The 13,447-nt window shown below is 40.4% G+C and overlaps 1 protein-coding gene and 1 long non-coding RNA gene across 2 annotated transcripts in view; one reads left to right on the forward strand and one right to left on the reverse strand.

Annotated features, from left to right (window-relative positions):
* Nucleotides 1-1,429: 1,429 nt before the first annotated feature.
* ZNF521 (zinc finger protein 521) overlaps nt 1,430-13,447 on the reverse strand; it is a 202,225-nt gene continuing 190,207 nt past the window's right edge. Inside the window, exons 8-9 of the mRNA XM_053979506.1 lie at nt 2,515-2,646; nt 1,430-1,512 (exon numbers count right to left, since the gene is read on the reverse strand). Coding sequence (XP_053835481.1) covers nt 1,430-1,512; nt 2,515-2,646 — 215 coding nt within the window. The remainder of the gene's footprint in view (nt 1,513-2,514; nt 2,647-13,447) is intronic.
* On the forward strand, nt 3,261-7,026 carry LOC128808377 (uncharacterized). The gene is made up of 2 exons (XR_008437452.1): nt 3,261-3,572; nt 6,585-7,026. It is a non-coding gene; the product is annotated as an uncharacterized LOC128808377 (long non-coding RNA).

Genomic DNA, 13,447 nt, shown 5'->3' on the forward strand with positions numbered 1-13,447 from the left:
AATGTCATTTATCTACAAAGTGTGAGGCTTCTTCTAAAATAAATGAATTGAAACAGATCCCTGGTGTAAGGAAAAAACCCAACAACTGACCAAGAAAAAAAAAAAAGACCCTGTCAGGATAACCAATGAAGATTTCAACTATAAAGTATCTGAAAATGCCATTTCCTGTTCAGAATTATTTCTTCATCCTTACTGCACTTCGATTGAACACACACAAAACTTATTTCCTGGCAACCAACAGGTTTGAAAAGCACAGATGCCAAAGTCCTGTTTTACTCTGTGTACCTAAAGTTAAAGCTAACAAACAGCTCTGTATTTAAATGTGTTAATGTTAAAAATTATATCCCACAGCTATACTGGGGCAATGTCTATAAATGTGAAACAGAACTGCAGGTAAATTCTCTTTGGATACTTTAAGATCAACTCTGCCTACACACTGAATGCAAGGGTTTCAATAATATAAACATGTTCAATTTTAATGACTACAAAACAAGGCCCTAAGACCGTGTAACAGTTTACCTAGGAGACATACTATTAATAATTAAATTGTATATGCCAGAGGCAGTGTTTGGGTTGGCAGCACTGACTTCTGATGGATGCCTGGTGCACTGTGACCTAAAAAAGTTTGCATCTACAATATTAATCTGTATAGGCAGGGAAAGGATTTATTAAAGATGCTGGCATTTGACTTTGACTCCACTCCTAATCATTAAAATTATTCTAATTGCAAGGCAACAAAAAACATCAGAATATTGTTCTTCTGAGTCATACATTTTAATCACATTTCTCATTACCCTGGGAAAAAAAAGATCAGATTCCTTTTTCCATATAAAACTTATATTGGTGATTTTTACTTCTTGTTAATATTCTAGCAAGATGTGGTGAAGTAATTTAATGTCATATTGCTAATAAAGCATCATTGTTTGTGATTAATGCTCACTGTCTATTTACCCCATCAGCAAAAAGCAAGAAGTATTTCACACAGATTGGAATCAACTTATCTCCATACTCTTTAACAAATTTCACAAGGCTGCTGGTTCAGAAATGGAAGGATTAATTTTATCAGGCATCTTGGTCACATGGAGAACCCTCAGTGGGTACTCTTTACATATGCAAGTTTTTATGCTGCATTTACAAGACCCCAAAATTGGAAACGCAAGATCCATGACATTACACTGAAAAAAGATCACACCATAATGTGTAAACAAAATCCAGGAAAAAAAAATTGGTAGAATAAATAGTAAAACTAAAAACTTGAAGGAATGCCTAACTGAAAGAATTATTGAAGACAGACACTTTACAGACAAACTGTTTGTGGTGGTACTACCCATGCTCAGACAAGCTGTGCAGTGAAGAGGAACTATGTATTTTTTTAGATTTTATAACCCACGGAAATGGGTGAAATCTGAACACAGAGAGGAAATAATCATCACCAGCCACTGTATCTGAAAGATGAAAGATTCAAATTTAATTTTCCTTGGTAGCACTGCCTAGGTTTCACTGGGCGTGGAGCTGCCAAACAAAGAGGAGTAAAATGAAGGTATTAAAGGGTCTATTTGCTTATCAATGAAAATCCTTCACTTCCATTAATGGAAAACAGAAGCCTTGAATGGCTTCCAGAATTAGCATGCCATTGATGTGTGAATACCCAAAGTGTGTTTTGTCATGTTTGTGATTATCTTTGATTTTCATCTTTTAAAGCGAAATTGGGAATGCAAGCTACATAGTAACACTCATGTTTTAGGTTATCATTTTATGAAATGTTCTATTAGGAAGTCCTTAAAAAAACTCACAACAACTCAGTAGGCATCCTTTTAATGTGTTTTCATTTCCAACAATAGCATTTTTCTGTTCTTCATTATGGCCCAAACACTGCAGTGCTTAGCCCTACTGGGTCAAGTTATTTTCTCACTTGGGTTTTACTACTGAATAACAGCACTGACTTGGGGAGGATTATTCCACACTTGGACTTGTGTCAGGGGACAGCCGAACTTGACTTGTGGCAAGACAGCATGGTTTGCTTTCTAAAGCACATTACAAGGGTGTTTCTTCTCACCACAAGCCAGCAAACACACACATGTAGGCTTTCTTACCCCATCAGAGGAGAATGCTGCTGCACAGGCTATGCCTGGGAAATTCTGCTCTGAGTTTTATGGGTTTAGATGAAGCATCTGTAGCTTTAAAGCACAAATTTATGGACAGCTTTAACCTTGGCAGGTTTGAAACATGGACGTAATGAACATGATACCGTGGAAGGTAACAGACTATCACTTCTGTAATTAGAAAAAACTCAAACTTCCGATAGAAGAGCTTGAAATGCACTTCTTTCAGATGGATGACTGACCTTCCAAGGAGCTCAGCTTTCTAAACGATTTCTAATCAATATTATTAATGAGCAAAATGTAATGTTCCCTCCTAAAGCTGACCTAAAGCCAGCACACAACACATTTTTTCAGGGAGTTCTGCAAGGTCAAGCTAAGGGCATGACTGGGACAAGCAGTGATGGGCTCCTACCTGTAAAGCACACCGGACATTTGAAGGTGCCCCCCATGCCTTCAAAGCTGTGCTCTATCAGGTGGCACTGAAGTTTGGCAGGAGAGTCGAATGTCTGATTGCAGAGTTTGCATTCGTGGTTCAGTCCTTCATCTGCAGGAGAAATCAAAGGAAAACTGAAATTCACCACAGACCTTACAAAGAGAAAGTCCAACACAATCTGTGAACTGGAGCAGCTTTTTGTTTTCCTAAGCTCAGGAAACTGGATGCCCCTCAGCGCCTACAATTGCTGAAGTGTTCTCTTACCAAGAATGTCTCAGAATATCTAAAGCTTGACTGGGCATTAAAAGCACAGATTTTCCACTTATAATTAGCACTAAGCAGGAATGCAGAGCATTAGCCTTCAGTAGGAAATGATGACTATGACCTGAAACATCATTTCTTAGCAGAGCCACCCAGTCACGACCGAAAAAACAGCACGTGAGGAATTTAATGCTGATCACACATCATCCTGTCTACCACGGGTAAGAGCTGTGAATGCTGTTTTTGGCACTCTGGCTGAGGTGGAGTTTCTTGTAACCAGTGTGAGAAGGGTGGGTAGTTTATACCCTCACATCACTCCTACTCCACATTCCCAGTCCTGTGGGCATACATGAAACCTTTTGCAAGCTGCAGGATTTCAAACCTCCCTTTGTGACAATCCTGGATTTTTTCCCCGCTTTATTTGCATTTCTCCTCTGAACAGCCCAGAGAAGTCCCCACGCGCCTTCTGACGCAGCTTTCCCGTCCATGTCCTGTGGCTTTAAAACCCTTCCCGCTCCCCGCCGCTTGTTCCTCTGCTTCCTCCCATTGTCCTCCAAGGCCGGCTGGTGCCTGGCACCAGGTTCCCTTCCTGAGGGTGCTGCAGGATTCATCCACTCCGCCATGAGGGCAGTCAGCGGCTGTCCTACTTAGAAACAGTTGCTAGGTAAGAAGTGGCTTCCAGCCCTGCTGCAGAGGCCTCAATTCCCACAGCGCCGCTTAGAAAAGGTCCTTCTGTATGTCACCGGTGTGCTACATGAGTAGCATTGATCTCGCAGGTAAATACTGTATCGGATTATTAAAAAACAAGCAGGAATGGAGTGCTTGGTGACTAGCGCAGCTCCCTGCCATTTCTCACTTGGGAAGGGGCGGTTGAGGGGAATGCCCTGCCCATGCTGAACAACTAAATGCCAGGCTGCCAACCTCCCGCCGGACACAGCGCTGCCTGCAGTGACGATGAGTGACCCTGGGATGGGCATTTGTGAAGAATAGTGGGAGCACAGACAATGTTTTGCATCCCACACGACAATCCTTTCCACTGCTATAAAGAGAACACTACATGGCTTCTGCGGCTGAGTGCGGGCACATTCCTGACCCAAATGACCCCTAGTGACTTATAAGAATTGAAAAAAATGTCAGTGGTAGCCCCCAGCTACCACTTCTTGTTAGTCCAAAAGCTAAATTTAGCCTTCGCATAAGTCATGGCATCTCTAGCCAAAGGGGGGGAATTAGACAGTGTGAGCTAAGCCAGGCGGTGGTGGCCATTCTGCAGGTGGGACTACTGAAAGTTACCATTGTGTGGTTTCTGTGACGTGTCAGAGCTCTTCACAAGGAAAAGGGACTGATGAAACCCAACAAAGACAAAGGTTTACACAAAATGACATCACTCTCATGCAGACACAGCAAACTGCAAACTTACTTTCCTTTTCTACACAATCCTCCCTGAAAGCACTGTTCAATGTTCCTGACTACCTCTGTTGCATATAGGTAAAGCCTTATAAAGTGCCTTTTTACCCTTGTAAAATCATGGCTCAGGCCTGCTACTTAGGCTAAGTAGAAGGGAACTCTAGGAGAGTGACTCAGCTGGAATAGGGGTAGAGGGACGTGAGAGATGTGAGAGACGTGAGAGACGTGCTGCGTGTCCACATCGTGATGTACAGTGGTTGGTTGACTTGGGCTTGTTGTGCCTTAAAACTGTGTAAACTGGTAATGGGCTAACTGCTTTAAAAGGCCTGGTTTTTGCAATAAAGGGCTCTCCTTTGCACCTGCCTGGAGACTGTCGTTCAGCATCGTCACATACCTCTACATGCTGCAGAGCTTTTAGAGGGTGTGAAATGGAAGGCCTGCTCTGAGTGTTAGCTGAAAAATGTTGGTGGTCCTGGCAATCCCCTGCCCACAGACTGTTGCTGCTGAAGTGCCTGTCTCTGTTGCCTACATGAGACAGAAGAACTTGACTCCCAGCCTGCCTGACCAGGCACCAGTTTATAGCTGGATCCATTGAGGACAGCTGTCAACAAAAACTCAGGCGAAGGCTCAGGTCAATCTCAGCTGTTTTGACACCATGGCCTCTCTGGAGAGACTGGAATATGGTGGCAACAGAGCACAGGCTGCTGAGGTACACGTCCCACCCAGCCACATACACTGGTAGTCATGAACAAAAGCTGATAAAATCCTTTGCAAAAGACTTCCGGGGGAAGGTTAAGGGTGGGTAACACTTTCTCATCTTGTAGGTGACGCCTTTTATAACTCTTCATTAAAAAAAAAATTATTAAATATTTATCAAATATATGCTAACTACTTCATTAGCAGGGAAAATTTTAGTGGATTATCAAGAATTGCCTGGGATTTGGCATTTTCCACCATCACTGACAAACCCTTCCAGTGTGTTCTGCCTTTGCTACTGCTGAGAGAGGACACGTACAGCCCATGCAAGCACCACCAAGGGGAGCATGAAGGAAAAGAACCTGGCAGACTCCAGTCTGTAGATCTAAGAGACACAGACACATCCTCCAAGGCAGGTTGTAAGCTGTCTACTTCCAACAGGCAGCAATCCACAGCTGCGGGCAAAGCTGCAGAACAGCATCCTGAAAAGAGGAGGAGGGCTCAACAAATCTTATATAAATGCCTCTTCTTTCCTGAACTTGCTAATTAGTTCTGAGGACTGTACAGACTGACACACAGTATTTCTCCTATATGCATATCTTTGCCATGGTCATTACTGAACAGGTAGTGCTGGAGATGTAAAAGTTCCCCACAATGGGCAGTTACAAGACAGGAAGCCTGTAAGGTGAAGTTTCTCCATCAACCTGTTTGTGCTGAAACACACAATCAAAGCAATTAGGACAAAGGGAGCTCCATCTCAGGATCTTCCACAAGTCAAGGTGAAAATAATCGATGACAATTCTCAAATCACAGAGTTACTGTTGGCAAAGTGTAAATGAACCATGCTAATCATTCTTGAGCATGGGAACAAGGAATGGGAAGTACTTCAAACATTCCAAGGAAGAAAGACTTCCAAAAAAGAAATGTTTTTGTATGATGCTACAGAAAACAGAGAAGGGTTTTTTTTGTCTTTCCATTATCTTAGCTGATGAAGAAGAAAGTAGGAAGAAAGGCATGCACTCCTGATGCCAAAGCAAAATTAATTTTAATTACACAGAAATTGTACTTGTTCAAGAAGAACTGAACCCCATTAAATGTGACCCTTATTGTATTTCCCATATTACTCGGATCCAAGGTGATTTCCTGCTCGCAAATATCAAAATCACTTTGATTATTCTATGTTGCAAATGTGATTTTCCTAAGGCTTATAAACAGGGTTTGAAAAATCCCCTCACCCACTCGCCTGGGGCAGATAAAAACCTTCCCCAGGCAAGAGACATCAATTTGTGCAGAATCTAAGTTTCTCTTAAAAATGAAATGCTTTTAGTCTCCAAGTTCTAAAGACCATATTTAAAATAAGACTGCAGTTGTATAACCAACAAAATAATATTTTTCCTAAGTCCCACTGTTTTCACCAATTTTGTGCACATCACCAGTTTTGTTACATCCTTGGAACAAAGGGCAAGGTTCCAGTCCTTGAATTCAGGAATGTGAGACCAGCCAATATTTAAATTTAAGGAAGACAGCTAAGGGTACAGAACTGTCAGAAGAATCAGGAGTGCTAGCTTCCATTCCAAACTTCAACACTGACATACTCTTATCAGCTTGGGCATGACAGTGTGGCCTGTATTTCTCAGACTATCCATCTTGAAAGAAGAGGTGCTAATTTTTAATTTCTACTTTAACAGGCTGACCTAATTACTATCCCTTAAGACTTTTAATACAACCAAGACAGTGGAGCTGGAGAAGAGTCCAAGACTATCTACCATACTCAGAAAACCCAGAATCACTGCCATCTGCCTTTGAAAAGGCTTAAGATTATATTTCTTGACACACAACTTGCCTGGACCACACAGCACTGTGGAAGGATGGGGGAACAAAGCTTTGTCCCTGTTCTCTGCCCTCCACAGACAATTTAAAAGCACAGTCAGCCTTTTATCTCCCACTGGCATGAAAGAGCCAGGATGTGGCATATCTTGCAAAGGTGCCAGATGTGGAAAGAGCATGAAAAAGGCTCTGTTTATGCAGTGGCCCCTGTCTAGCTCTCCATGTTTAGCAAACAATTTGATAGTGTGCTATGGAAGTGCAAAATATGATATCATTAATAAATAAAGGGCCAGTGAAATGTCACATTTTCTGTTTTCATTTGGGATAAATCTGAAATGGAATGGAGTGTCAGATACAGTCTAAAGGGCTCTCCTTCCCTGCAGAACAGAGCTGCTGCTCCTTCCTCTTACTCAGGCAGAAAAAAAAAAGAAAAAAAAATTAAAAAAAAAAAAAAGTGCTGAGCAGCTTTAAAAAATTCAATCAAAATAATCTGCTCTTTGGAAAGGTGGCGGCTGACAGTAATTGGAAAATACTGTCTGACTCATTTATTAAAGTGAGATTCAGAGTCAATTGATTTAATAACCATTAGAATATTCTATTAAGGATATAATAGGTTGGCACAGCCCTATTTTTTATTAAGAGTTATAGGTAAGAAATAAGCAATGCTATGGAATTTTAGACAACTGTTGTATGGATTAGACTAAAAATATGGCTTGGAAAATAGGTATAAAAGCAGCAAGTATCAGGAGGAGGAATAGGAAAGTACATTACAGTGCAAATGAGTTAGCTGAAGGATGAAAAAGAAATGAACCTCTAATATAAAGCCTGCACTTTTCCAAATTTAACAGAAAACTACACACTGCATTCCCTGGTGTGGTACATCGTAAAACAAGTCAGCACGTCCTTCACATTATGGGCCCAACAACGCCATGAGGAAGGCAAGAACAAAGTACCCACTGTACAGCACAGAACTGGTGCTTACTGTTGCCCTTATGTGGTTGGGATATGAGCTTGGACATGGTTAAGACCTCGCAAGATGGATGGGAATGGTTTACCCACTGCTTGTAGTCAAATGAGTTTGATGTATGCAGAATTTCTGCATAAATAAATTGCTTTCCATTTGTAATCTTTATTCAGATAGTGGGAAAATGTAAACATGAATCAATTCCAAATAAATGCATTTAATATTCATATAAATGTTTAATATTTACACAAATATTAAATGTTTCAATGCAGGCAGGTAGATTTTAATTGAGGTGCAGCCCATTACCTCAGCAACTAACTTGACAACCAGATATAAAAGCAAATATAATCAGTCTTCGTGCTGAGCATATACTTATATTTGGGGATCCTCTTTGTATTGGCTACCCATGTACTGTGGAGTTACTGAGCAACTTGTACAGCAGGCAGGATGCTCCCACTTACACCTGCCCCAGAGCCTGTGCTCTGGATGACCTGGCCCAAGTTGTGTTACAAACTCAAGGCACAACTTGTTAATTTAATGGAAGACCCTGACATTTCAATATACACTTTAAACAAGTGGAACCCTTTAAATAGCATCTAGACTTGTCCTGTGTTTATGTTTCTTGCTCTTCAATAAAAACAAAACTAGAGCAGCTACAAGCAAATGTTAACTGGCTGACTTACATGCAGCTGTTAAGTCAGTAACCACTGGGGGCCCTCTTATATTGTCTGATCAACACTACCCAGCATTACCCAGCACCAATTTGTACCAGTTTATAAGTAACTCTTTCTCATCCTCGAGATTGTCCGGAAGGGTCCTTGAGCCTTCTACTCTGAATAAATCTATAGGCAAAGGTCCTAGGATGATGATGCCCTCCTGGTAAATCATCATGAGGCTGGGTTCATGCTCAAAAGCATCCGCTAAGAAGTCATGTAAAATCTGCCCTCCACACACAACACAGGAATGAAATGGCCTGCAGGCCCTGTAGGTTTTTTTTTTTTTTTTTTTTTTTTTTTTTTTACGTCTAAAACATGCACAGCTCCCACATTCAATATGTTTTCTTTGTAATGTTTTTACCAAGCAAACCATGCCCCTAAACCAATTTCTCTTTCTTCACATTGCTTTCACTCTTCCCTGAGCTAATTCTGCAGCACACATTTATAAGCTAGAGATCTGAGGAGTAAGGAAGCAATGCCATGGATGGCAGCTAACCCCTCGGCTACAACATCTCACACGGAAAACAGGGGAAGGACAAAAACACCATACAACACTGTAATTTCCAGAGTGTACAGCCATCCATGATTCCTAGCTTATAGTGCTGTGCTTACCTGCATTTTTTAAATTCTACTGGCCACACACCTACACAACCATCAGCCTCCCTGTGGCACTTCAGACAACCTCATTCCTGCGCAAAATTTGGTCTTAGAGTCTGTTGTGGCAAGTATGTACCTTCACATGATAAAGAGCAAATAACAGCTCTTCCAAGCCTGGAAGCTGAAATTGAACAGTACCTGAAGTCTCCAGCACCCCGTTCCTAATTTCTCCCTGATAGCACTAATGCTTCTGCCATTATCAATTCCTCAAACATTATCAGAACCCCTCAAATGAGAAACTCGATCCATCACAGTGTTAATTTTGGAAGCTGACATAAAAAGCATGGGAATAGTGATAAAGGGGAGACAGTAAAGGCAAAGCATACAGCTGACATTTGCAGCAGGAAGAAGTATACAGCTGGAATTTACAGCCATTAGAAGAGAACAACTTGACATAGAAAAACAGTTTTTGTTTAAGCCCTAACTAATGGTTCAGTCCTGGTGAGACAGGATAGAGGATTGGATGGAAAGACAGAAGTACACCTGTGTTTGTCCTGGACTGTCCAGGGTAAGTCACCACATGTTAGGAAACAGGAGGCCAGGGGAAGAAAATACCCTCCCTTCCTCACTGACCCTCTAGGCACAGTTATCCTTCACACCTTCCTTCTTGTGCCACATACTACTGCTCATGTAGATGCCTGCATACTGGTCTGTGTTTATCCTTAGTACCACTTTTAACCATAATCATGATGTTAGCCGAAGAAATTCAAAACATCAGGCTGCAATGTCTTTCCCCTTGCTTTTTTTTTTTTTTTCCAGTTCAGAATGATTTTTAGGCAAGACTCTGCCCATGCCAAGGAAAGCTGGTAGACAAGATCCTACCAACAATTCTAAACTCTTGAGTCACCAACAACTGTAGCCTCTCAAGGGGAAGGTAGGGACCAGGTAAGATACTGCCTTGAAGGATACTAGCCTTCAGCAGCAGGAAGAGGATGGGAGCTGCACTGTGCTGCTGGGACCAGGCCACGCTGACTCCCAGCAGCACTGAGTAGGAAGCTTTATTCAACAAGCAGGAAATAATTCCTACAGCCTTCTGCAGTGTACTGTAAAGCTACAGCAAAGGGTGCTGATCGATGGAGTGACAAAGAGCTGGGATCCACCTCCTCAATTAAAGCAAAAGTTCATCTCTCCAGGGACAGATTTTGAAATTAGATCTGCTTAAGGGAAAGCCAGTCTACTGCATCTTTCATCCACTGTATTTTTGTCTGAAGCAAGGGATGCATTTCACTTCACCAACTGTTCACTTTTTTGCTTGGTTGCACTCACTTTGGCTGCTTGTAAGTGAACTCTTCTTAACACATGTGCCTTGTGTGTTCTATTAAAGCCACAAATTGTCTGGCTTCACTGAGGCTGGATGAAAATAAAAGACGGGCGACTGGAAGGGCCTATTTCTTAATAAGTGTCATGTATTCAGATCAAGTAGGAATGATTTAAATACAGCAGGTCCCCTCTCCATCAAACAACAGCATTTTCTGCGCAACTGGCTATCAGGAGAGAGTTCTGGAATTCTGCAATAGTGTTATTCACCAACTGATGGGACATGCATAATTTGCTACTCCCTGTCTGTAACTGCACCAGAAAAAGGTATTAAAATTCGTTCAGAAAAGAAATCTGTGTTGCATCACATAGCTACACACATTACAAGGTTACACTTCATCATTGCAATAAAATCCCATGTGATGGAGCTTATTTTGGAAACAATTTTGCTATGGGATATAAAAAGAAATTTAAACCAGTAGGAATAAGCTGAGTGGTATGAGTTATTTGTAGACAGATGATGCAGCTCAACATTTACCTTTTCAAATAGCACTTAGTGAGCACTGATTAAAAACTTGGTGACTGATCCTCCAAATGCTGGCATAACTAACTCAGGAGAGCAGGCCTCCCATCCTTCTCGACTCCTGCCTAGGTTTTTTGTGGGACAAAATTCTGCTGAGGTGCAAGGTTAAGCCCTCCATCCTCTCAGTTCACAGTGAGATACAGATTATTATCTGAATTTTACAGATAAAGAAACCATACTCCAAAGCTGCATCCCAAATGGAGAATGAAAACTCTCACTAAATTAGTGGTGGAAGAATCAGGCCCTGCTTCATCTGCTAACCATTATGACTGCAGTATTGGAATTAACGTTGGAATTGAGTTTTTCTCTGTCCTCTTCTTTGAGCTAAAAGTCTATTTCCAGAAAAAACTCTTGGACAAAATCTTCTTTAGTAAAGTCAAATTGCAATTTGAATGGCTTAGAGGTTGCCTGAGCTAAGTAGATATTAATGATTTAATCAAACTGTAGGGGGAAAAAATAATAAAAGTGTCACATTTATATTCAGAAGAACTAAGCACAGTAAAAACTTAAGTAAAAACATTTTACTTTTTTATGAATTCAATTTTTTTAAAAATTCATTCTATTTCAGTATTTTTGTTTACTGTGTAGGCTACAGTTTTGGGTTTTTTTTCTTGCTTTCTGGTTGGAGAACTAGCTTTCTCAGTTATTTGTTGCTACATGCCTACTAGTAATGCCCACTCATCTGGGTCTTCTGGAAGACACTGGTCAAAGTACAGGTATATCTACTTTTGAGTTTTGCACAAAGAAAATATGAATTTTTAAGGTAGTAGAGAATATTTCATGTTGCAGAAACTAAATGCAAGCTGTTCTAAATTTAGTGGTACTGGGAAAACATCTCATGTGGAGACAATCAAAGTGTCAATATTAATTCTACACTACAGTGGACCAGCAGTAGAAATTATGTTTCATACACAAGTCTCATCAGGTATTTCTTTTGTTCTGAATATACAAAAAGGGTCAGAGTTGCCTCTTTCTTTTGGCATGAAGCTATTAGATGTTTTGAAGATAAAGTCTCTAAATGCTGAAATGCTGTTTATCTACAAAGAATTGCCTACTTATTCTTGAAAGATAGGAAAGAAAAAAGAAAAATGGGAAAAAAGAGTAGGATAGGATAGGGCTTTCCTGTTATTTTGGATATTTGACTCAAGAACATGAAGTAATAACAGTCTTTTTCATATTTCCTAATACATCAGATAGTATTGGTATTTTGTTTTCCAAATCTTAATGCTATTATATCAGTCAAATATTATTTGGCATCTTTTTACATAGGTGAGGGACACTTGGGAATGAGCAGCAATTTCTGTGATTTTGATCCATTTCTTCAACTCATTTAGGTGTGTATCAACCTTCTGCTTTCTTTCCCCCATCCTCCATTTCCTCATCCCCAGCCCTGAGAAAAAACAGGGAGGAAGAAGAGGTTCAGGCTGTGAAGGCCCTCAGGTCTATGCTGATAACTGGGCATTTAATTAGATTATTTTCATGTGAGCAAACTGCTTTGCCTGTTAGGGGAGATCTCTTTGTACAGCAATGTATTAAAATGATAAAGCTCAATTTAAAATAAAGAATTATTTATATTGCTCATCTGATTTAGTTTGCTGTTTTATTTAAGAAAGCATGAGAAAGCTCAATTTTAATTTGAGCTAACCTTTTCCTATGTTTCTCTTTGATTCTTCTTTAAAGCAAGCAAGCAGCTTTGGGCCCACATATCAAAAAAGGACCAGACTTCATTCTAAACCTGCTCCACTCTCCTTCCCCCTTTCTCTGCTGGTACTAAGACTTCACACTGAGCTGAACAAACAGCTTTTAGAATTTTTATATTGAAAGTTCTTCATTTGTGGATAAGTGAATAATGAGGGCCAATTAGTTATTCTTTCTCAATCAGTTACATGTTTGGGGGTTGGCTTTATTTTCCCAAATTCTAAATGCCTCTGTTAACAGATTTATTCTAAGCCTTGATCAAACCTAATTCCACACTGAAGCAAAGACACCATTTCCCACCATGCTAGCAATTGAGGAGTGGTGCCTAGGAACACAGCCGCTCCTCCAGTGAACTTTGATGTAACACAATGGCAAAGTTCTGAACTTCAGATAATAAGGGAAAAAGAGGAAAAACATCAGAGTAGAAGAAATAGAGAAGAGTTGGCTAAAAAGAGATGTATCAGACACATAAAGATTGTCTGGGGAAGGAGAACCAATGTAGTAGCAACAATAAACAAAAAAAGGAGGTAAACTGAAAAGGCAAATGGAGCTGAAGAAGTGGTGAGCAGAGGCAGGACAAGGACATGAAACCTGTGTGAAAAGGCACAGCAAAGTCTCAATTTAACCTTCATTTGAAGTTCACTGAAGAAATGCAGAATAGCATACATATCCAGGCAGAGCTTGAGTAATTTAGTGCAGCTCCTATGGCAATAATGATAGATGTATTTTTACATCCAAATGTCTCAGACCAACAAAATTACCAGTATATAATTAATAAAAAATAGACAATTAAAAAGAACAGCATGTTACAAATATCAAGCATCAAACTTGGGGAAAAAATACAGGACC

This window comes from Vidua macroura, chromosome 1, assembly GCF_024509145.1.
Source record: "Vidua macroura isolate BioBank_ID:100142 chromosome 1, ASM2450914v1, whole genome shotgun sequence".
NCBI classification, from domain to species: Eukaryota; Metazoa; Chordata; class Aves; order Passeriformes; family Viduidae; genus Vidua; species Vidua macroura.